Below are 23,187 nucleotides of genomic sequence, written 5' to 3'. Positions count from 1 at the left end.
AAGAGATTGGTCATGAAGATTATTTAACAGATCTTCATTCATAGAAACCTTCAGAAGCCAGTCATCTAAACAGGGATTAACAAAAATGCCCTGATTCCTCTGAGCCCCCCCAACTCCGAGAGAGACATTTTGTAAAAACTCTGCCAGTCTCTGCATTCTTCCTCTATCTCCTTCTTGGTAAAAATCTAGATTTGGAATAGAGTGAACCAGGGACAACAATAGATCTGGCAGAAGATATGAGGAGCCAGCTTTTTGTGGAGATCCTGTAGGGGTCCTAGGAGGAGGGAGCATAAGAGGATCTGTGAAAGGGACCTTGATGCCCTCTAGCCTCCTCTTCCTGACAGGGGCAAAGATGATGATCTTGAAGTTGGGGAAACATACCTCCTCTTAGAGCTCTTGCATTTCACTCTTGGATCAGACATGTGCAGTGGCATCAAAAGGTGAACCTAGGCTACCACAATGATTGAACTCTCTGGAACTGAGGATGTAGCTGGAACCAAAATGGGAGCCAAAATGAGAGCTAAACTACAGATTTGAAGATTGAGACAATATCAGATCTAGTGTTACATGCAAGTCCATCTCCCGTGCTACTGACGCAAAAGGCTGAACAAGTCCGCGCTTCAGAGCCGGGATTGCCCTGGTCTGAATCAGATGGATCCGACAGCTCTGATGCCTGTGCTGGGAACCAGAACCGCTCACTGTGGCCACTTTGTCCTTATGCCTCTCTCTTCAGTGCCATTACTGTCAGCACCAAAGGCACTACCTACCCTGGTTCTGGCACACCAATGGACTCAATCTTCCTACATCTGTAAGTGGACTTCGAAGCTGATCCTAGTCCTGCCACCACATGTGTTCCTTCAGGATCAGAAAGCTGTAAGGCACAAAATATGGCACCAGTGAGGGTGGATCACTTCTCGGCCTCTCCTCCAGAACTGGGCAGTGGTATCCGATCACGTGGCCCTCAGTTTGGCCATGTGTCACCTCAAAGTCTTAACTGAGGAAACCACAAGAATTGGGTCTGGTCCCAATTCGGGATTCAGCCTCTTGGAACCCTTCGGTCCTTTGTTGGGGGGAGCAACAGAGGCAGAGAATGGCCTTTGCAACCTTGGATTGGAGGATTGCTCAGAACCAGAGGGTCTGGTCTTGAGAGCTTCTTTCCATAGTAGGCGCTGCAGCTGAGTCTCCCTGTCCTTGTGGGCTCTGGGAGTAAAGATCCTACAAATCAAACAATCAAAAGGTGAACGTCTTTCTCCCAAGCACTTGAGGCACTGCACGTGGTTGTTGTGCACCTGGAAGATAGCTGGGCAGGAACGCACCTCTTAAAACCCAGCTTCTTCACTTCCGCCATATCACAGAACTGAAAATGAATCACTGACTAAATCAACATCTAACAGTAACTATCTAAGAAAAAAACCCCAGCTCTCAAGAGACCGGAGAGGTTCATATATGTTTGTGGCATGTGGTTGGAAGACCCCAGAAAATTGACCATTGGCGTGGTGTGATGTTGTGCGGGGGGGGGGGGGGGGTGAGGGGGAGGCACAAGACGGCTCTAGCTAATACTGCTAGAAGAAGGTTCTACCACATGGCACCATAAGGTGACACAGTACCCATAAGTGACAATATGCAGAGCTACTTGAAGATCACCAAGTAAAGGACCCACATCTGCAGGGTTTAAATGTTAAGTTTAAAAAAAAATACACAGTTACAGATCTTTAAGGGGCATTCGGAGGCAAAAGGAATTCCAATCTTAAGAAGGTTTCCACTTTGAAATTATCATTTCAAATTCAAAGATCTGCCTAAACAATTTAAGAGTTCTACACCAGTTTTAGTAACTTTCTTATAAGAATAAAATTAAGGGCTTGATTACTTACGGAAAACTTTCTGCACTGTGTAAGTTGTTCGCACGCAATAAGCCATAGAGAGAAACATGTGTGCTCTCTGCTGAAGAGTTCAAGTCATGCTCTTTACCTTCTCTAATCATCGTACGTTTAAGCAGACCAGAACATTTCAAAGCCAGTTCCAAAGCATCCATCCAACACCTGCCTAAAGAGAGATGCTTGTTAGTAATGGAATTTGATATTGTTCACTTCACAATGATGAGCTATTTAGGGCCCCCTTTTACCTTATCTTTGAAAGGCACATACTGGAATAATAAATGCACATCACTCCACACACTTTAGGTGACTTTGATTTTAATATCATTCCAGACCTAAAATATAAAAATAACTTACTCCCTATCTAGATGTGAAAGGGACTCCAGGGTAGGACCAACAAGGGTCTAGACCAGAACGTTATAACTAAGGCTATGATTATGTCACAGAGGTCACAGAATCCATGACTTCCGGAGACCTATTTGACATTATCTGCTTCAGCTCCGGATCTGGAGCTGTCAGCCAACGGGGGCCCCAGAGCTCTCAGCTGCCAATCCCAGAGCTCCAAGGCATGGCGGGGGCCCCCGCAGGTCCAAGCTGCAACGGGGGGCCCCGCAGGTCCGAGCCACCAGCCCTGGAGCTCCAAGCTTCTGTGGGATGGTGGTGGGGACTCTGGAGCTCCCAGCCACCGCAAGCAACAGCAGCGATGGGTGATGTTGGAATGGTGCCAAATTATTATTGTGAATTACTGTGATTGATATGAATGAATGTGGTGAACATGAGTTTGGCATGGCTTGGTATGTTTGAATTGGCTAGAGGATTCTGGGAGCAGGGATCTCTTAGCATCACACTGTTTGTGTGGAAATTTACTGAGTGCGCTGAAATTGCACTTAAATGGTTAATCAGAGGCTCTATCTGTGTGTGTTTCAGCAAGGAACTCTGGTCATATCACCTAATGGCCAGCTCACAAAAGTAAAGAAAACGCAGAAGTGAGCTTGGTATTGAATGACCAAGGTCAAAATGACCCTTTAGGATGGCACCACACTAGGAGTGCAAGTGAATGATTGATGAGAGGGTAAATGTTAACTGATCTTTTGTCTCTGTCTGTTTTGCAATCCCTTTTAAAATATTAATTAGAAAAACCAGTAATGAAAAGCCCACAGGGCATATTCCTGGGATGTGACTGCTCTGAGAGCAAGGAGTATAAATGTTAAGAATACCATACATGCAGAGTTAGTTCGTTAGTTAGCTCTCCAATTAACATCTGAAGAGGTCTGTGACGCTGTAAGACAGAGGGTCTTAGGGTAACGAACACCCTGCTACAAGGGACTTTTGTAGGACTTTTGAAACAGAGGACCTTGGGGTAACCAGGTACTTGAGAAGAAAAGAGAAGAGAAGAGTCTCTATCTAGGACTGGTAGCTCTACCTGCTTTGTTTGCCAGTCAGGATACTGTGTAGGGCCAAGATAGTTACTGAGGGTTTATGCTTGGGGAACTGAGGCTTATTAGGAAGACGTATTACATAACCTTTTATGGCTTGTGTGATTCTCTCTCAAACAAATTGCCATGCATTGAGCAAATTGAATCTGAATTTTCAGTGGTACCGGTAACAATCTGCCCAGCCGTGGGCCAGTAAAGATCCGTTTCAGCAGGTGATGGACCCCCGCCATTCCCCGTTATGTCACAGTTATTTTTATTAAGAGTCATGGACAGGTCACAGGCTTCTGTGAATTTTTGTTTTTTGCCTGTGACTTTTACTAAAAGTAACCGAGACAAAATCTTAGCCTTAGTTATAACAGAAGAAGCCAAGGCAGATATGCCTTTTCCCTAACAGAGGCAGACTGCCACCTCCCTTCTTGGCCTGCCAATGGATGCAGACACTCACTCTTCATCTCCAACCTTTCACCTCATTCAGAAGGACAATCATCCTCCTGCTCCCCTAACCAAATATGCACTTTAAGCAGTTAGAAAATGTTACTATCTTGACAGCATTTCTATTGCTCTCTAGTATTTCTCTGTTCTATCAAACCACAATACACTCAACTTTCCAGTATGGAGTGTCAACTGTACCAAATTCTCCTTCCCCGTTTGCAATATTTTTGTTCCTGACTGCGAATATGTAAAACTTCAGTACTTTCTTAAAGGCATCTGCTTACAAAGAAACATCAGCAAATGTCCAATGCAGACATTCCATTCTTTATACATTTACATTTTAACTTTACAATTATACCGAGGAAACATTTTCACTAAGTGGTCCACAATAACATGAACTTTTCCCCCCTGACTAATTAATTCAGAACCCAGCTAATGTTTGATTGGTTCAAATTACTCCTGCCAATGTACCATTTCTCCATTCACAACAGTGACCTTTATCTGCTATTGTGCTTCGTCACTTAACTTTATTAGATCCCTCTGCTGTTCCCTACAGCCGTCTCTAGATTTGGCTAACCTAAATAATTCTGTCATATGCAAAATTTGCCACTTCTATTTAGTAATGTTCTGAAAAAGGGATCAAACACCAACCAGTCCTAGAACAGAACCTTTGGGCACCCAACCATTAACTTTTTGCCATCTTGAAAACTGACCATTTATTCCTCCTCTGTTTTCTGTCCCTGTTTTGTTGATACACTCAAAGAACTCTAATAGACTAGACCGAAGATTATAGTTGAAAGACCACAGACAAAACTGTTTGTTTTTTTCCACTGCGTTACTTTAAGTATACCCATCTTTACTATTTCCCATGTTTGGTCAATTTTCTGGGGTCTTTCAACAGCAAAAGGAGAGCAAAAAGAATTTTGAAAAAATAATAAATTGATTGTAAAACCAAATAAATTGAAAGTGAACTTAGGACAACTAGGTCCTGAAATTACTTTTCACTCATTTCTTGAAATTTACTACATTTTCAGTTGGCCATAATCCTTTCAACAGTAAGATCTATATAAAATGTATATTGCAGTGCCAAGTTAATTAACTAGTGCAGTTGCATAGCAGCTACTCACCAAAGTTACACAACAGTCTTTTGAAATTCTTTCTAATTTAGAATCTTCCAAGATATTTGGCATTTAATGTGGAATAACACCACTTCTGCAAGGCTGTGTTTGTTAGTCTCTTAAGTAGGCTCAAACGTTTAGTTCAAAGGACTCAAAATTTATCACTACTAAAACTTTGCAAAGTTACTTCATGATATGAAATAAAAATGCTTGCATTATAGCTATCTAATATATTGGGTTAAAAAAAAAGCATGTTCAGCTGAACTACGGATCTGCAAATATGATGCTGTAACACTGTACAAGAGAAATGGAATAATTTGAATCTCTAATAAGCAAGCACTTCAAAAATGAAAAATCAAAACAAAACAAGAAATTTACTTACCATCTGATTCTGAAGCTGCTCGGATGATCAAATAACTTCCAGGTAATGGCTGAGTTATAGAACCAACCGCTTCACCTTTAGGACCCTAGAAATATATGAATACAACACCCGTAGACATTATTTTGAATCAGCTGTTTCATGGCTTGTTTGCTGTAGTAACAAGCTGATTACAATGCAGGAAGCTCTACTGTCACTCACAGCAACAACTAATGAAGATATGGTTCTGTAGAAGAGTTGCCTCCTTTCACTGGATTTTCCTCTTCAGACACTTATCTTAAAGTGGGGTTGAGTTGAGAACCACACTTTAAAGAGAAAGGTCTTCAGTTTATTCCAATTTATTTTTTAAAATTAATCTGGAGGCTTTAGTTGACTGTGGCAAATAACTTCTATGACCTGGCCTGTCAGCAGCACCCCGTGCTCTCTTACCTTGTTTCCTTGCCTCCTCCTCTAAATCAGGTTATAATGGAGGTACCTTCCTCCCCTCACAGAAACGGACTTATGAGTAGGTGGCAAGGAAACTATCTGTCCTAGGTACTTCTTTGACCCTCATCACTGTAGGTTCCAAGTGCCTTCTGCAAGCGGAATGAGCAGGAGAGGGTGCCACTCTGTCTCCAAACAGGAAGCGACGGCAAAGGATGCAAAGCTCCAGATACAAATCTCAAATTAAACTTAGGGCTGAGAATTAATCGCAGTTAACTCATACGATTAACTCAAAAAACCCGATCACAATTACAAAAATTAATCGTGATTAATCGCAGTTTTAATCGCACTGTTAAACAATAGAATACCAATTGAAATGTATAATATTTTTGGATGTTTTTCTACATTTTAAAATATATTGATTTCAGCTACACCACAGTATACAAAGTTGACAGTGCTCACTTTGTATTATTTTTATTGCAAATATTCGCGCTGTAAAAATAGTCAATGAAAGAAAGAGTATTTTTCAATTCACCCCATACAGTTCTTTATCGTGTAAGTGCAATTTACAAATGTAGATTCTTTTTTGTTATATAACTACACTCAAAAACAAAACAATGTAAAACTTTAGAGCCTACATGTCCACTTACTCTACTTCTTGTTCAGCCAATTGCTAAGACAAACAAGTTTGTTTGCATTTACGGGAGATAATGCTGGCAGCTTCCTATTTACATGTCACCTGAAAGTGAGAACAGGCGTTCGCATGGCACTTTTGTAGCCAGCATTTCAAGGTATTTACATGACAGTTATGCTTAACATTTGTATGCCCCTTCATGCTTTGGCCACAATTCCAGAGGACATGCTTCCATGCTGATGATGCTCGTTAAAAAAATGCATTAATTAAATTTGTGACTGAACTCCTTGGGGGAGAAGTCTCCTACTCTGTTTTACCTGCATTCTGCCATATATTTCATGTTATAGCATTCTCGGATAATGCCCCAGCACATGTTGTTAGTTTTAAGAACACTTTCACTGCAGATTTAACAAAACACAAAGAAGGTATCAATGTGAGATTTCTAAAGATACCTACATCACTCGACCCAAGGTTTAAGACTCTGAAGTGCCTTCCAAAATCTGAAAGGGACAAGGTGTAGAGCATGCTTTCAGAAGTCTTCAAAGAGCAACACTCAGATGCGGAAACTACAGAGCCTGAACCACCAAGAGAGAAAATCAACCTTTCTTCTGGTGGCATCTGAGTCAGATGATGAAAATGAACAAGCATCGGTCTGCACTACTTTGGATGGTTATCAAGCAGAACCCATTATCAGCATGGACGCATGGTTGAAGCATGAAGGGACATATGAATATTTAGTGCATCTGGCACATAAATATCTTGCAACGCCAGCTACAACAGTGCCATGCGAACACCTGTTCTCACTTTCAGGTGACATTGTAAACAAGAAGCAGGCAACATTATCTCCTGCAAATGTAAACAAACTTGTTTGTCTGAACGATTGGCTGAACAAGAAGTAGGACTGAGTGGATTTGCAGGCTCTAAAGTTTTACATTGTTTTATTTTTGAATGCAGGTTTTTTTGTACATAATTCTACATTTGTAAGTTCAACTTCCATGATAAAGAGACTGCACTACAGTACTTTTATGAGGTGAATTGAAAAAAAATTTTTGTTTTTTTACAGTGCAAATATTTGTAACGAAAAATAAAGTGAACACTGTATACTTCGTATTCTGTTTTGTAATTGAAATCAATATATTGCAAATCTATTTTAAAAAGGTATTATATTATTAACAGTGCGATTAATCACAATTAATTTTTTTAATCGTTTGACAGACCTAAATAAACTAAAAATTCCAGATGTTTAAAACATTTCTTTAGAAACAGTGCTATTGCTACAGATATTTCTGTTTCTGTCAAGTGTGCTTAGAGAATATAAAAGATCGAAAACACCACTCAAGAGCCCACTCTAAAAACAGTTAAGTTAGAGGAATTTTAAGACAACTGATAGGTAAAAGGGTTTGCATTAGGTTTGTAGCCATAGTTGGACGATACGTTAAATCTACTGTCAATCAGCCTAATTGATAAGAAAATCTGTTTGGGTCTTGGGGGGTGGACTTCCCCCAATGAATCTAATGAGAAACTGGTAAGTTAGAAGAGGGAATGTAAAATCAAGAAGTTTTGAACAAAAGCAAGTAAAGAGGAAGTTAGTGACCTGTAATGGAGGTTCTTAGAGATGTGTAGTCCCTATCTGTATTCCACTGTGGGTTATGCATGTGTACTATGTGCCTGGAGCTGGAGAATTTGAAAATAGGTCAGTTGGTCCATGCATGTGTCCTGGCTCACTTCGAGCCTCCATCCAAGGACATAAAGGGTGGGGCGGACCAACCATCTCTCCAGTTCTCTCTCTCCTGCAAATCAGAGAAGATCCAAAACAGAGAGGAAAGAGGGAGGGTAATGAAATACAGATGAGGACCACACGTCTCGAAGAACCTCCATTACAGGTTAATAAACTCCTCTTCTAGTGACGGTTCCTATTATATTCCGCTGTGGGTGACTGACAAGCACTACTGAAGTAGGAGGAAGGTGTGAGGATGTAGACAGTAGAGCTGAGTGGAGGACCCCAGTCCCAAAGGATGTATCAGCAGAGGAGTCCTGCACCTGGGCATAATGTCTTGCAAATGCATAAACAGAGCCTCATCTGGCCACTTTACAGATATCAAGGAAAGGCACCTTCTGAAATCATGCCATAGTTATTGCTTGTGCTCTTTTGGAATGAGCTCTCACCTCCTTGGTGTGAAGGGGGGAGAAGGTTTGATAGATGATAAAACAGACTGCAGCTAGATATCCATTTGGAGATTCTCTAGGAGGAGATGGCGTGTCCCCTGATTCCTTCTGCTATGGTGATAAAAAAAGTCTTGGGGATTTCCTGATTGGTTTTGTTCTTTGCAGTTACAAGCCCAAGGCTTGCTGAACATCAAGAGAGCGGAGTCTTTTCTTCCCAAAACCACACGCTTCCACAGAGGAAGACACAGGTAAGTGAATCGATTGGCTAAGGTGAAATTCTGAAACTTCTTTGGTGGTGAATTTGGGGTGTAGCTAGACGCAAAGAAAACTTATCCTTATGGAATACAGTGTAAGAAGGATCTGCCATCATCAGTCCAAGCTTGCCAACCCTTCTAGCTGAGGTGATGCCTACGAAGAAAGCAACCTTCATGGAAAGGAGAGAGACGGAGCAAGAAGCTAAAGGTTCAAAGGGGAGCCTTATGGGTACTGAGAGAAACCAGGTTCAGGTCCCATTGGTGAGTAGGCTTCTGAATAGGCAGGAAGGTTCTGTTGATTAGGCCTTTCCAGAATCTAGTGGTGAGTGGTCTAGTGTGCGAAGACCAAGTAGTCCTGAGAAGGTGGATGATATGCACTGATTGCCACCAAATGGACTCAGAAGGAGCTGATGGACGGGCCTGATATATTCAGAGAGAGGCTATAGTCCAAGATGAGAAGATTATTGGCAGTTTCTAGAAGAATGGTCCTTTGTTGTGTTCAAGAAGAAAAGCACCTTCATTTCGCTATTAACGTCTTACTCCAATTGTTCGTTAATTTTTCCCATTCTCAGTTAATTCCCCCAGAAGCATAAAACCTGTAAAAGTTTTAAGGCCCCTACATTGCCAGAGAGATGTAAAGTCTTATAAATGACAGTAAGGGAATCAGCTAGGAAGATCTATGTGCTTTCTCACTTTTTTCCTGTGCCAAAGTGGCACAATGGGGTTAGATTACAGCTCAGGATTTATTTCACATTAAAAAAAAGAAAAGACAAGACTTTGAGGGCAAATAAAACATTTACCAAGCAGTCAATAAAATATCAGGACAATCAGAACCAAGCACTTCCCAAAGTACCCAGCCAGGTCCAGGACAATGATTAGCAAAACTGTAAGACTTTCACATGTGAAAAAGTCTGAGCAATTTAAAATGACATTCTACTTTTCTTTTCCCCCCCTTCTGTTTGGTGTTCTGTAACGTAATTTCAATGAAAATTCAGGATTATAACTGGAATGCAGGGTATTAGTTACCAAGTGTTTGTAACTTTTCTTTCATGTGTTTAGGAAATGCTGAAAAGTTATTGTGACTTTTTTTCTGTATTGTAGTTTAAATAAATTATTAAAACAATTGAAATTGGTGAGATTATATTGCATTATTTTAACAAATATAATATGCAGAATTTTTAATTTTTTGGCACAGAAGCCTCCCAGGAGTAACATCTTCTAATAGAATTCTTCCTAATATTAGAAGACTGTCTCATACGGCTGGGTTAGGTTTACTCCCAACTGAACATTCTAACGATGATACCCATCCAAATATCAAGCCCTGAGATGGAACGAATGCAGATCGGGTGCTTGATCTTGCTGTTCCATTGAGTCAGGAGCTCAGGAAACATTGGGAGGAGGATTAGTAGCCGGGATGACATGTATAGGAGGTTGGGAAACCAGAACTGTCTGGGCCAGTAAGGGGCGATCAGGATGACCCCTGCCCTGCCAGACTTTGTATAAAATTCATGGTAGAAGCGATAGAAGAGGAAAGGCATAATTGAACTGGTCTGACCAAGGAAGAAGCAAAGCACCCTGGGAGTAGATGTGAGGAGTCCCCCCCCGGGGTGCCACCTGGAACTGGGGTACCACTGAGCCCTCTGACCCAACAGCCTGGGCTCCGTTTCACACTGTGCTGCTGGGACAAGCTGCAGACCTGCTCCTGGTCCTACACTTTCTCCAGCATTCATACAGGTAGGGACACACCCAGCTGCAATTACAGGCAGGCACTCTGACCAGCCACTGCATAAACCATCAATAGAGAGGCTACAGCCAAAACAACCACCGGTTTTTCATCCTAGGACCCCAGAGCTGTAGCGTCCTGCCCTGGTCAAAACCCTGACCAGTATGAATTTATTATCCAGTTCGCCTCCCGCTCAATGTGGAGAGGAAATGCAACAAGCCTATGTTAAACCAAGCTGAGCTTTTTCCCCAGACACTTCACTTAAAGGCACACTGGGTTTAAATTAAAACATAAAACAAGTTTATTAACTGCAAAAGATAGATTTTAAGTGATTATAAAGGATAGCAAAAAGATCAAAGCAGATTACCTAGTAAATAAACAAAAACACAAACTAGGTTTAACACACTAGAAAAATAGTATTTGAATTAACAATCTCTCACCCTGACTGATGATACAAGCAGGCTGGCAGATTCTCAAGGTACAAGCTGCACTTGCTTTACAGCTTGGAATCCCCAGGTTTTACATACACAGGCTAGAAATCCCTTTAGCCTTGGTCCAGCACTTCCTCCAGTTCCTCAGCTGTTTCCAGGAGTCCTCTTGCGTGGGGAGTGAAGAACAACCGATGATGTCACTCCGTGCCTTACATAGCTTTAGTACATGGCAGGAACCCTTTGTCCCAAAACCAGTTCCCAGACAAGTGTGTTGAAAAATACAGACACTCCAAAATAGAGTCCAGAGTCATGTGGCCTGGTCATATGCCCTTGTAGAGTCATAGCAGCCATTATTTACAGGCTGTCTGGAGCCTTCTCAGGAAGGCTCACCAGGTGGGAGATAAGTTTCTCCTAAGACCTATTGTTTTCCCTAATGATTCATTACCCGGATTAAGCCCTTCCCAACCAGCTATCTAGACTGAAAGCATCTTGCATAGTGGGCATCGCCCAGGTGTAACTACATTTGAAATACAGATACATAGCCAATATTCATAACTTCAGCTACAAAAATGATACATGCATACAAATAGGATAATCATATTCAGCAAATCATAACTTTTCCAGTGACACCTTATATGACCCATGTTGAACAAAATTCATCACAATTATATCATAATATTATTTCTAGGATGAATATGAGATGTAATGTCACAGTAGTGACCCAGGGCTCTTCTGGAGCAATATGTAATGCATTTCTTGTTCATTTGAGAAGCAAACAGATCCCTAGTTGGGGTTCCCCATAGAGCGAAAATATTATGCAATACCAAGTTATGGAGTTCCCAATCATGGTGGACTACAAAACATCTGCTGAAGGTAGGCTGCTGATAGGGTAATTCTATTGCTGACACACCAGTTCCAAAAGACTGACCGCTTCTGCACACAGGGAGATGGATCTTGCTCCCCCCTCTGCTTGTTGATGCAGAAAATAGTCATAACATTATAAGGACAAGATGAGCACGGTTGAATGGAAGAATGGCTTCGCATGCTTTCCAGACTGCTGGCAACTTCAGGATATTGACGTGCATCCTGGATTATCAAGACGTCCAAGTACCTTGTGCTATGCAGCTGTTCATGTGAGCTCCCCAACCAAATAGGTATGCATCTGTAATAATGGTCCCGTCCAGAGAGGAAGGTATACGAGGATGCCCACATATACCTGATGAGGGGTGTCTGATCTGAGCTATGATATATTGTTCACGATCTGGAACCTTTCCTGGGGCAAATATGCTCTTGCAATGATAAAATTCAAGGCGGCCACGATGAAGTCCAAAGATTGTGTGGGGATGAGAACAGATTTCTTGCCGTTTATACGGACTCCCAGTGAGGAGAGGAAGTGCAGCATCCTATTAGTTGACTCATAGGCTTCCTGGAGTGACTTGGCAACAAGGAGCCAGTCCTCGAGGTAGTGGAAGATAATGAGACCACAATCTCTGACATGAGCTGCTACTCTCAAGAACACCTTGGTAAAGACTCTGGGGGCAACTGTTATGCTAAAAGGCAGCACTCTGTACTGAAAATTGTCAGACCACCATGAATCTGAGGAAGCATCTATGAGTAGGATGAATGTCTATGGAAGAGTAGGTATCTTTCACATCAAGAACTGTAAACCACACGTCCTTTTCTAAACATGGGATTACAGATGCCAACATGACCATGTGAAATCTGAGTTTGCAAATGATGTGATTGAAATGGCAGTGGTCGAGGACTGGTCTCCAACCACCCTTTTTTTGGGTACCAGGAAGTAAGTCGAGTAAAACCTGTTCCCTTGGTATTAAGGAGGGAGGTGTTCTATCGCTTCCTGCCCCAAAAGGGAGTCCATCTCTTGTTTGAGAATATTCTCGTGACAGTGGCCCCTAGAGGTGCTTTTGAAGAGGGTTTTAGAGGAGGTAGGGATGCAAACTCTACCATAAACTATAAAAATTGTTAAAATTATTTACAAAGCTAAATCTAATTCTTATTTTTTAGGACGATGCTGAAGCTACAGACACTGGAGGTTCTGACGCAGATCATGAGGTGGTGAGAAGTAACAGGAGAGACCATTCGTCTGCCCCATCCTATATCCCCTAAGACGGAGGCACGAGGTTAGCCGGGGTACATGTGTGACCCAATGGACGTTACTTACAAATTCTCCGGCTCTGGGTGCCTGATGCACATGTGTTAACCACAGTGGAATGTAAGAACATAAGAATGGCCCTACTGGATCAGACCAGGGTCCATCTAGCCCAGTATCCTGTCTTCCGACAGTGGCCAATGCCAGGTGCCCCAGAGGGAATGAACACAACAGGTAATCATCAAGTGATCCGTCCCCTGTCGCTCATTCCCAGCTTCTGGCAAACAGAGGCTAGGGACACCATTCCTGCCCATTCTGGCTAATAGACATCGATGGACCTATTCTCCATGAATTTATCTAGTTCTTTTTTGAACCTGTTATGGTCTTGGCCTTCACAACATCCTCTGGCAAGGAGTTCCTCAGGTTGACTATGCGTCGTGTGAAGAAATACTTCCTTTTATTTGTTTTAAACCTGCTGCCTATTAATTCATCTCGGATCTGTGGTGATCTATACTTGGAGGATCGACAGCTCCTCCTGCATAAAAAACTGTATGGTTTCTTTCACAGTCTGACTTAACCCCCTATCTTAAAATGTCCTTCTTTCCAAATATACTCTTCATAGACCCACCAATACCTTTTGTCTCAATTCTGAGGACTTTCCCTTGGGGGACAGTTCTTGCTTTTAATCTCTGTAATAAGAGTTGAGAAATTCCCGGCTATAGTTGGGACCAGCACTAGCCTGTGTACATTGTTTCTTTAACACTGGCTGTTCCATATGATAGCTTCTAAAAATCACTGTCATCTTCTTCAAGTGGTTTAAACACAGCAGAGTGGGTACTACTGGTTATACACTGTAGACTGGAAGAGCATAACATCAAGGGAGCATGATAAGTGACTGGCCCCAGACTACTACAGAAAGTCATGCACAGTCAGCCAGACGGAGGAACCAGACACTATGATAAGTGCGCTTAGGGAAAAGCCGACTTCTGCAGTACCTTTATACATCTTGTGTACATAGTTCTAAGTGGTGGTGTCTCTTCAGATTGGGTGTGAACAAGTCTTGACAAGGTCCCTCTCCAAAGACTCTTACGCAAAGTAAGCTGTCATGGGATAAGAGGGAAGGTCCTCTCCTGGATCAGTAACTGGTTAAAAGACAGGAAACAGAGGGTAGGCATAAATGATCAGTTTTAAGAATGGAGAATGGTAAATAGTTGTGTCCCCCGGGAGTGTGTACTATTCAACATATTCATAAATGATCTGGGGGAAAACGGGTAAACAATGAGGTTGCAAAATTTGCAGATGATACAAAACTACTCAAGATAGTTAAATCCAAAGCAGACTGCGAAGAACTACACAGAACAGAGTGATTGGGCAACAAAATAGCAGGTGAAATTCAATGTTGATAAATACAAAGTAAAGGCACAGTGGAAAACAATCTCAACTATATATATAAAATGATGGGGTCTAAATTAGTTGTTACCACTCATGAAAGAGATCTTGGAGTCATTGTGGATAGTTCTCTGAAAACATCCACTCAGTGTGCAGCAGCAGTCAAAAAAGCTAACAGAATGTTGGGAACCATTCAAAAAGGGATAGATAAGACAGAAAATATTATATCGCCTCTATACAAATCCATGGTATGCCCACATGTTGAATACTGTGTGCAGATATGGTCGCCCCATCTCAAAAAAGATGTATTGGAATTGGAAAAGGTTCAGAAAAGGGCAACAAAAATTATTAGGGGGTATGGAATGGCTGCCAAATGCGGAGAGATTAATAAAACTGGGATTTTTCAGCTTGGAAAAGAGACGACTAAGGGGGGATATGAGAGAGGTCTACAAAATCATGACTGGTGTGAAGTAAATAAAGAAGTGTTATTTACTCCTTATAACACAAGAACTAGGGGTCACCAAATGAAATTAAGAGGCAGCAGGTTTAAAACAAACAAAAGGAAGTATTTCTTCACACAATGCACAGTCAACCTGTGGAACTCTTTGCCAGAGGATGTTGTGAAGGCCAAGACTATAACAGGGTTCAAAAAACCCTAGATAAATTCAGGATAGGTCCATCGATAGCTATTAGCCAGGATGGGCTGAGATGGGGTCCCTAGCCTCTGTTTGCCAGAAGGTGGCAATGGGCAATAGGAGATAGATCACTTGATGATTTCCTGTTCTGTTCATTCCCTCTGAAGCACCTGGCATTGGCCACTGTCGGAAGACAGATATTGGGCTAGACCGACCTGTGGTCTGACCCAGTACAGACGTTCTTATGTTCTTGTTCTTTGTTGAAAAAGAAGCTTTTTCTCTTGTGAGCCTAATGGTGAAAGCTTATTGGAGAGTAAAGTTACCTGCGGCTAATCTTATGAAAGTTTGCCCCCCACAGGATCTACAGTTTCACTAGCGGATTGCTGTTACTGACTGGGGGACAGGACAGGAAAGACGACATCGTTTTAACAAGGACTTCTAACTAAAACGAATAATTCTCTACTATACATAGCCACACCAGAATAAACAAATGCCACAATAGCCCTCAGCACATTTAAAATGGACAATATTGACTTATTCTGGTTTAAAATTTGACCTACCTTTAATAACGTTCAAGCAATTAGGAAATATAGCCTTGATTTATACAGATCTCAGCCTAAGACTGATTTGTCATCTTCTGCAGAGCTAGGTCACCCTAGTCAAACAGCTGTTAACAACCTTCATGAATTAGGTGCATATAAAGTATTAAACTTTTAAGTCACATTAACCACAAAATACACATAGCTAGGAAAGGAATGGAGGAAATGAGTACACAGCAAACTGACAATGAGAAATCAGTAGGGTAAAAAACTCTTCTGAAGTGGTTTTAGACTATAGTAAATCTACAACCAATTAAAAAAAAACCTAATATTTTGAGTATTTCATACTAAGAAGAGATAAGATTCCAAACAGACAATAGTTCCTCTGAATAAATGTCAGGTGATTATTACTTTAACTGCCTGATCTTAATGAAGAAAAAAGTTACCATTCTCCATCACTGATGAGATGGAACAGCTGTACAGGTACTTAGCATCTTGTATCAGATGTAGAATGCAGAGAGTATAATAAAATCCTCATCCATTATTAGGGCTGTTAGGAGGTAAGGTAATACAGTTGAACCCTGTTTATTCGGTCTAACTGGGACCAGGGCCAGATCAGACCATCAAAACTTTGGATAAACCAGAGAATGGGAAAATGTGACGATGCACTGCCATCTAGTGGTCACAGGAGAGATTGCCCGCTTCTGGTCCTCCAGTCCAAGTTGTTTGGTAAACGTGGAGAGCTTGTTAAGGGAGGGACGGATAAATGGGATTCTACTGTTCAAATAACCACCACCTCACCACGTTTCAAGATACAGAATCATGTATAAGCTTCAAATGCCTACAAGGTCATCATTACTGCTGTGCACAAAAGCAATTAAAACAAGTGCTTCTGTATGAAGTTATTAATTTACTCAAGCATCCAATCTAAAGAAATGAAATAGCTATTTACAAATATTGAATGAAAGACTTTTCAGCAAAGACACATTACATGAAACACACTGTATGCTCTTCAGCAAAGATTATAGCATCCTATTTATTGCTAAGGACTTCCTAAAAGATTAATCTGTTCATGTAACCAACATGTGATCTCCACAGTATAAATCATAGAGGTCACATCGTTACTTTTTTGGATGAAAATTACAGCAGTAGACACTGTATTAACACAGACTTAAGTTAAGAATAGCTAGAAGACAAAACACTGATGACTATATAGAAAAGCATAGTGCCTCTTATGTGTAAGGCTGCTTCTACTCAATGCTGAGAACACAGACACATTCTGCAATGTCTTCAAGAATGGATGTTCACTAACCTTAACAGCCCAGATGGACTGCTCCAGGGGATGGAAAAGTTTGAAACAAAAGCCATCTTTTTTGGAAGGCCGCTCAATGAGTTCACAAGCATTCAGGAGCACTGTTCCCACCCACTGGCCATTCTGGGGGGTTTTGTAAATGAGCAATACTCCTGGTTTCAGCACACACCACAGTTTGGTCCAGCTTTTCAATGTACCACGAATCTACAAAATATTAACAATTGGGTTTAGTTCATCACAATTAAAAATAAATATCGAAGTCACAAATAAATATCAAAGTCATCCCCCTCCTGCTGAAAGGAAAATTGAATCCAAGACAATTGATAGTTTTACCCAAAATAAAGTAAGTCTGTTGATTCTACAACAGTGTTCTGTACTTCCTTGTGGCAGAAATATGTTAAGATGCAGAGTCCTCCTTCCAGGGCGGGTGAATATTACCCTTGTTATGCAAGTGATGTACATATTGGTTCAAAATCTGGAAGTACTTCTGGATCCCTGATTCCTTCTGGATTCCCCAGGAGTGTCCACAGCCGGAGCGTATTTTACCATTAGCAATATTATTCATGACATATGGGTGGAATTACTATGAATGCAACTCAGAAGATACAATTGGTGCAGAATGCAATTGCCTCCTTAGGGTGTATCTACCCAGCCAAGAAAAACCCATTGCTGGCCCATGCCAACTGGCTCAGGCTCGGGCTGCAGGGCTGTTTCGTTGCTGTGTAGACTTCTGGGCTCAGGATGGAGCCCGAGCTCTGGGACTCTTCCACCTCAGAGGGTCCTAGAGCCTGGGCTCCAGCCTGAATCCAGAAATCTACACAGCAACGAAATTGCCCTGCAGCCCCTGCCCAAGTCGGCTGGCGCTGGCCAGCAATAGGTTCTTCTTTGTTGTGTAGATATACCGTTAGTGATGGTAGGTCGTAACAGTTCTCAGAGTTCTTAATACTTGATACTTGATTTTGAAATGGAAATAAAGGTGTTAACAACCAATCTATAGATATATAAAAATTCCAGATTTGGGTGGGATCACTGGCTATCTGAGAGAGCACCTCCTCTTGTGCACCACCAAGTGTTCTTAGGTTTATTGGATTTGAATGTCTGGGGTATGGATGTTTGTGATTAAGTCCTGGTCACTCTAGAACTTATTCCTCCTTATCAGGCTGACCAAACACTAATTTGTTGACCTCCATAGTACTGATTTAATCCTTCTATTTAGTAAGGCTTTTCCATGAGCAAGATAAATATTACCTCTTATGGATAAGCCATTTAGTTTAATCTCTGTGAAAGTACCCACACTGCTTCTGCAATCCTCTGTTGCTGGTGGTACTGCCCACTGTTTGGGACAGATGAACATCTCATCCCTTCTATGGAAATAAGCTTCTAGGATTATAGCGATTTCATATGGGAAGAGAGAGAAAAAAAGGAAGAGATGTGCAAGAAGGAACCTGTGTTAAAATACCTAAGATGACTGACCTTCCTTTTGTGACTTCTAACAAATTAAGGAATTCTCTATGATCAAGTATAAAGTCACAAGTACAAAAAACCCATAACCCCAACTAGTTTTTTTAATTAGTTGCTGTACATATTAGGTCAATATCACTATGGTGACTGCAGTAAGTAACTGCCAGGTTCCTCAGTTATCCCCTAGGACTCAAGCATGGAGTCTCTGGGTTGCAATTAATAGATGCTCTGCTAGTTGAAAAACATTAATCAGCAATCCACTAGGATTCTGAGTCTTTTCTATTTTGGTAGGTAAACACTAGGCAGCTGCTAAAACTTCAACTCAGATTTCACACTCAAGCTCTGACCTTCAGCCAGTCAGCCATAACAATAACTGATGGGTCTGTGATTGTGCTAAGCAATTCTTTTGTAGCTCTCTTCTTCTCTTCTCTGTAATTTTTCTTTTGAACCTGTAATTAACAAATATAGAAGATGGTAAAACTATTTTAAATCACAGGGAAAAAGCAAGTCAGAGCAATAAAAAAACCCCATTGCAATTAACAAAAACTCAGGAAAATTGTAAGGTATAAAGCTCAACCTATAATAATATAGTCAAAGAAGCAGCTTTAAAATGGGGAAGAATGTTTGTCTTGAACACATAAGACTTTTCCCTGCTCAGTTTCAAGACAAGTCACTTCCAATGTTAAATTAAAAAAATGTTACAAACATCATCTTAAAATTTAATTTTTTAAAATAACTGAAGTCACTTATTCTTAAAAATTTTATTGTTTATTTCATTGCTCCTTATCAGTAAGGCAAGTAGACCAGTCACAGTTTCACTTTTATTTATAATCAATTAGTAGTCAATTTCAAGTTCTCATACACTAGCACAATTGTGCAGATTCTGGGTTTAGGAGAGGTATGTATGGTTAAATGTTAATTAAATTGAAAAATAATGAAAGACAGATATGAAAGTATTTACTTGTTATTTATTTATTTATTGCAATAGAAATTCAGTGATGCCATTTTTCTCTCATGGTGACCGACCACTTTAAGGTCTGTGGCTATAACACATCAAGAGTTGGGTAAAGTTTCTTCAATAAATTGCTTTTTCATCATTGCATTTTTCAGGACCCAAAAGTATTTGAAATTTGGCAAATAGTTTCAGTTGAAAAAAAAAGTTCAAGAGTTGAAATGTTTCATCTTGGACTATTTTGTTTTGACGTTTCATTTCAAAATAGACAGTTCAATTTCAAAATTTGGCCAAATTTATTAAAAAAGGGGTAAAACACCCACACAACAAAATTGAAACAAAAACTTGAAACAAAGTACAGAAAGAAATTTTCAAGTTGACAAAGTTTTGGTTGATTCAAAACAAATCTGAGATTTCAATTTGATGAAAAGTTAGGAAAAAAATTGTTTTGGGTTCAAATCAAACCAGACTTTTTTCCCCCCCAAGATTTTTTGTTTTCCACCCCACGCTGAAAAATTCTGTACTAAACACCTCTAGCAGTGATTTTAAACTTTGTAGGGTCTGATCTTCTCAGTCTATGGAGGAAACCCCAACAAGGAAAACATAGGTACCACAAGACAGTGTTGGTGATTCAACAAGTGGCACTATTCCATATGTAAAATGAGTCCTAAAGACTGCACAACAGAAACACAAAGTCACCTTAGCAACATCGTGAGGCAATGGCCCTAGATATTCTTTAGAGTAGAGCACAGCAGCGGGACTGGGATCCCACAGGTCCCAAAGGACCCACTGCCATAATAGTGGGAGCAGGTAAACTGTAATTTGTTGAGGGCAGGATTGGATGCACACAAAAAAACCCCAACAGACTGCAGTAATTTGCGGAAAAAAACACTAAATCTCTCATCAGTTTGTCAAACAGAATTTCAGCAATGTAAAGCATATTTTTCTTTTTTTTAAAATAAAGGTTTTAATACTTACATTTAAGCAAGGGATACAAAGAGATTTGATGTTTATTATGACATAAGTTAAAAGTAGTTTTTACATGGTTTAAGCAATATTTGTTTTATACTTTTAGTGGTAAAAATTGTGTCTGAATTTCATTTATATATACACAATATATTAATCAATTTTTTTTTAGTAGCATGGGGGAATTTGTCTCTTTTTCAGGATCTAAGGTTTTTGCAGGTGGGAGCAGAAGAAAAAATGCAAGAAAATGAGGGAGTGGGTATTGCAGGACAGGATGGGAGCTGGATTTAAAAAAATAGCCCCGTGCAAGGCTCTACCTGAGAGGCTGTAGCCCTATTTAGCTTCTGAGGTCTGACTGGAAGGTGGCTTGGCTGGTCAAATGACAGGCTGTTAATACATTATTTTGGAAAGTGACACACCTTAAGAGACTCCTTTTTTGTGAGCTTGCTTGAAGTAGAGGAGATGTCCTTATCAGAGCCATTGAAGAGCTTGGATTCAGACTGAAATTTATAAAATACAGAATAAGTAAGTATTGTTGATAGATACGTGCACACATTAGGAAAATGTTTCACTCAGATAAAAAAAATAATCAGCGATGTGCACAGATATTTCTATAGGTTTCTACTGTCTTCATTTCCTTCAATAAAAATCAATTTCTCACAACCTTGTTCATGCAAAAACTATTTACAGAGTTATACTTTTGTCAGTTACTTTAAGGACTGAAGGAGCCTGCAAGTGAATCCTCCAGAAGCAGCTCAACTACATTCAGTAAATTTGTTGCATGTGCAATCTGTGGCTAAGGAACTCTTCGGATGTTCCAAACGTGATTAGTTTTGAATTGTTTTACCAGAGATGAATGGAGGGACGGGGGGGGGGGGCGGAGAGAAAGAAGAGGGGAGATGAGGGGTCACATTCTCTTCCCTCCCCCCACCCATTTTCTATATGGCTTATACTGAGCATGTTCACACAGACAGAGCATACTCAGTAACACTGCTGAAGTCGGTTGCCCAAAATCTGCCCCGCCCCTGCACACACACACTTTGGCAGACACGAGTCGTCTATGGCTGAATGGTTTTCTTCTTGTTTTTTATTTTGTTTTTGTTTTTTAATGCTCTATTTGGCTGAAAGATGGACCATAGGAATTTAAAATTGGGAGGAGCTCAACTCTTCAATATTCGACACCCATAACCTGACAACTCCTTCTGTGCCAGCTGCTATTTAGGCACTTACCCCCTAATCCATGAAGGGAATTATGCAACCTCTTCAGATTAGACTAGACTTAAATCTGTTCCATGAGTCAGTGGACTATGATTGCTCAAGAAGAGTTCAGTCACTGCTTTCTCGTCTCCTACAAACTCCAGAAGATCAAGATATCTCAAGATATCTCAGCAGAGTACCTACGTGACTGGAGAGTGGGATTCAAGGTTGCTTATAAAACCTGAGTCCTCATTCAAGACTGGGCAATGTGCTGACATGATTTTTTTTGGGGGGGGGGTCATGTCTTTAAAGATTCAAAGATTGCTTCTTTTTATCTGTTGCCCACTAGTTGAAAGGGAACTGGAAGAGGACACTGACTGCTCCAGCCAAAGACTGGCAACTGGCCATCTGTAAGGAAAGTCTGCTGTGATGTTACAATTTATCACTTGTCATTACTATTGCAATCCCGTGAATCACCACAGGGAATTGTTCAGTAGTTATCTCCTACCAACCCAAAAATAAATTTAAAAGAGATCTATTTCTTTATGCACTGAAACAACCCTGATTGATAAGAGTTGCTTTTTAGCAAAATGCCCAGGTACCAATACTAGCCTCCTTGCTGCCAGTACGAATTAGAGGACAATTTTCTGAAAGCAACCTCTTAATCTATTTAGCCTTTCAAATAGCCAGCTGTCCATTTTCAAATCTCAAATTCCAAAACAAAGTTTATTCACAAAAAGTTTCCTTTTGAAACACTTAGGAATGATTGAGTCTAAAATGTGCAAGTATGGAGATTCCCTACATTTGGGATAATGAGAGTTAAGGGAGCACTGTTCATTTCATATTAGAAGCCTGTCCAGAACAAAAAAAATTTAGGTTTAAACTCTAAATACACAACTGGACATGTGAATCCTTGGTCTATTAAGTCATAAGGATTCAAGTACTTTCATTGCATTAGATGAAGGGAAAGAAATAATTACTCTGTTTCAAGCATTTGTGGAGAGATGAGCCAAGAGAATCCAAAAGGCAAGGTGTAATGGAACACAACCCGAAATAACACTTTGAAGTTTTCAGATTGCCTGTTAAAAGGAATCTAATGCTATCTGAAATATAAGTATGTGCATGGGATCCCACACTAGTGCACATTAATCCTAGAACTATGAAACCTTGGTCTCCATGCAAGAGTTGAAGTTCGTTAGAAAGGCATTGTGATGAAACTGCCTACGGGAGACGTGTTCAGTAAATAAATGGAAGACTTTGAACTCCAGGGATGTCAACCCAACACCTTTCCCAAGCACTAAATTCACTTATAAAAAATGACAAGAGAAAACATTTTAAACAGGAAACATTGTAAAAGAGCCAACTGCAACTCCTAGTGAGGTACATGCTGTACCTTCCTTGTACTGGGTGGTGAGTAACTTTCATCATCACTGCTGGTCCAGTCCATGCTTAGATAAAAGGGCTATCACTTAGCCTTTGTAGCTGGGACAGCCAATTGTATCTCTGAAAGCTTATCCTGAGGTCTAGGGAGCTGTTGATTCCTATCAAAAGTCAGGCAAACAGTTACTGCAAAACTGAAGGTGGAAAAAGAGGTGTTAATGGGGGAAAGAAAACATCTTTTGTCTCCTTATTTCAGCTGTACAGACGTCTAGATAAGACAGTAACTGGAAAGGACAGAAAGACTAAAGTTATCCAACGGAAAACAAGAGTAAGAACCTAAAATGGAAAGATGAGAAAATAAATTGGATTAATAATC

At 40.6% G+C, this 23,187-nt stretch overlaps 1 protein-coding gene across 8 annotated transcripts in view; it reads right to left on the bottom strand.

Annotated features, from left to right (window-relative positions):
- OSBPL8 (oxysterol binding protein like 8) overlaps positions 1–23,187 on the bottom strand; it is a 193,954-nt gene that overhangs the window by 39,048 nt on the left and 131,719 nt on the right. For all 8 annotated transcript variants that reach the window (XM_074942004.1, XM_074942007.1, XM_074942008.1 and 5 more), the window contains 5 exons: positions 20,654–20,734; positions 18,664–18,765; positions 16,856–17,059; positions 5,243–5,327; positions 1,872–2,043 (listed from right to left, as the gene is read on the bottom strand). In XM_074942004.1, coding sequence (XP_074798105.1) covers positions 1,872–2,043; positions 5,243–5,327; positions 16,856–17,059; positions 18,664–18,765; positions 20,654–20,734 — 644 coding nt within the window. The remainder of the gene's footprint in view (positions 1–1,871; positions 2,044–5,242; positions 5,328–16,855; positions 17,060–18,663; positions 18,766–20,653; positions 20,735–23,187) is intronic.

Source organism: Natator depressus, chromosome 1, assembly GCF_965152275.1.
Source record: "Natator depressus isolate rNatDep1 chromosome 1, rNatDep2.hap1, whole genome shotgun sequence".
NCBI lineage: Eukaryota > Metazoa > Chordata > Testudines > Cheloniidae > Natator > Natator depressus.
The sequence above is the reverse complement of the archived record's forward strand: the minus strand, read 5'-3'. Positions and strand labels throughout refer to the sequence as shown.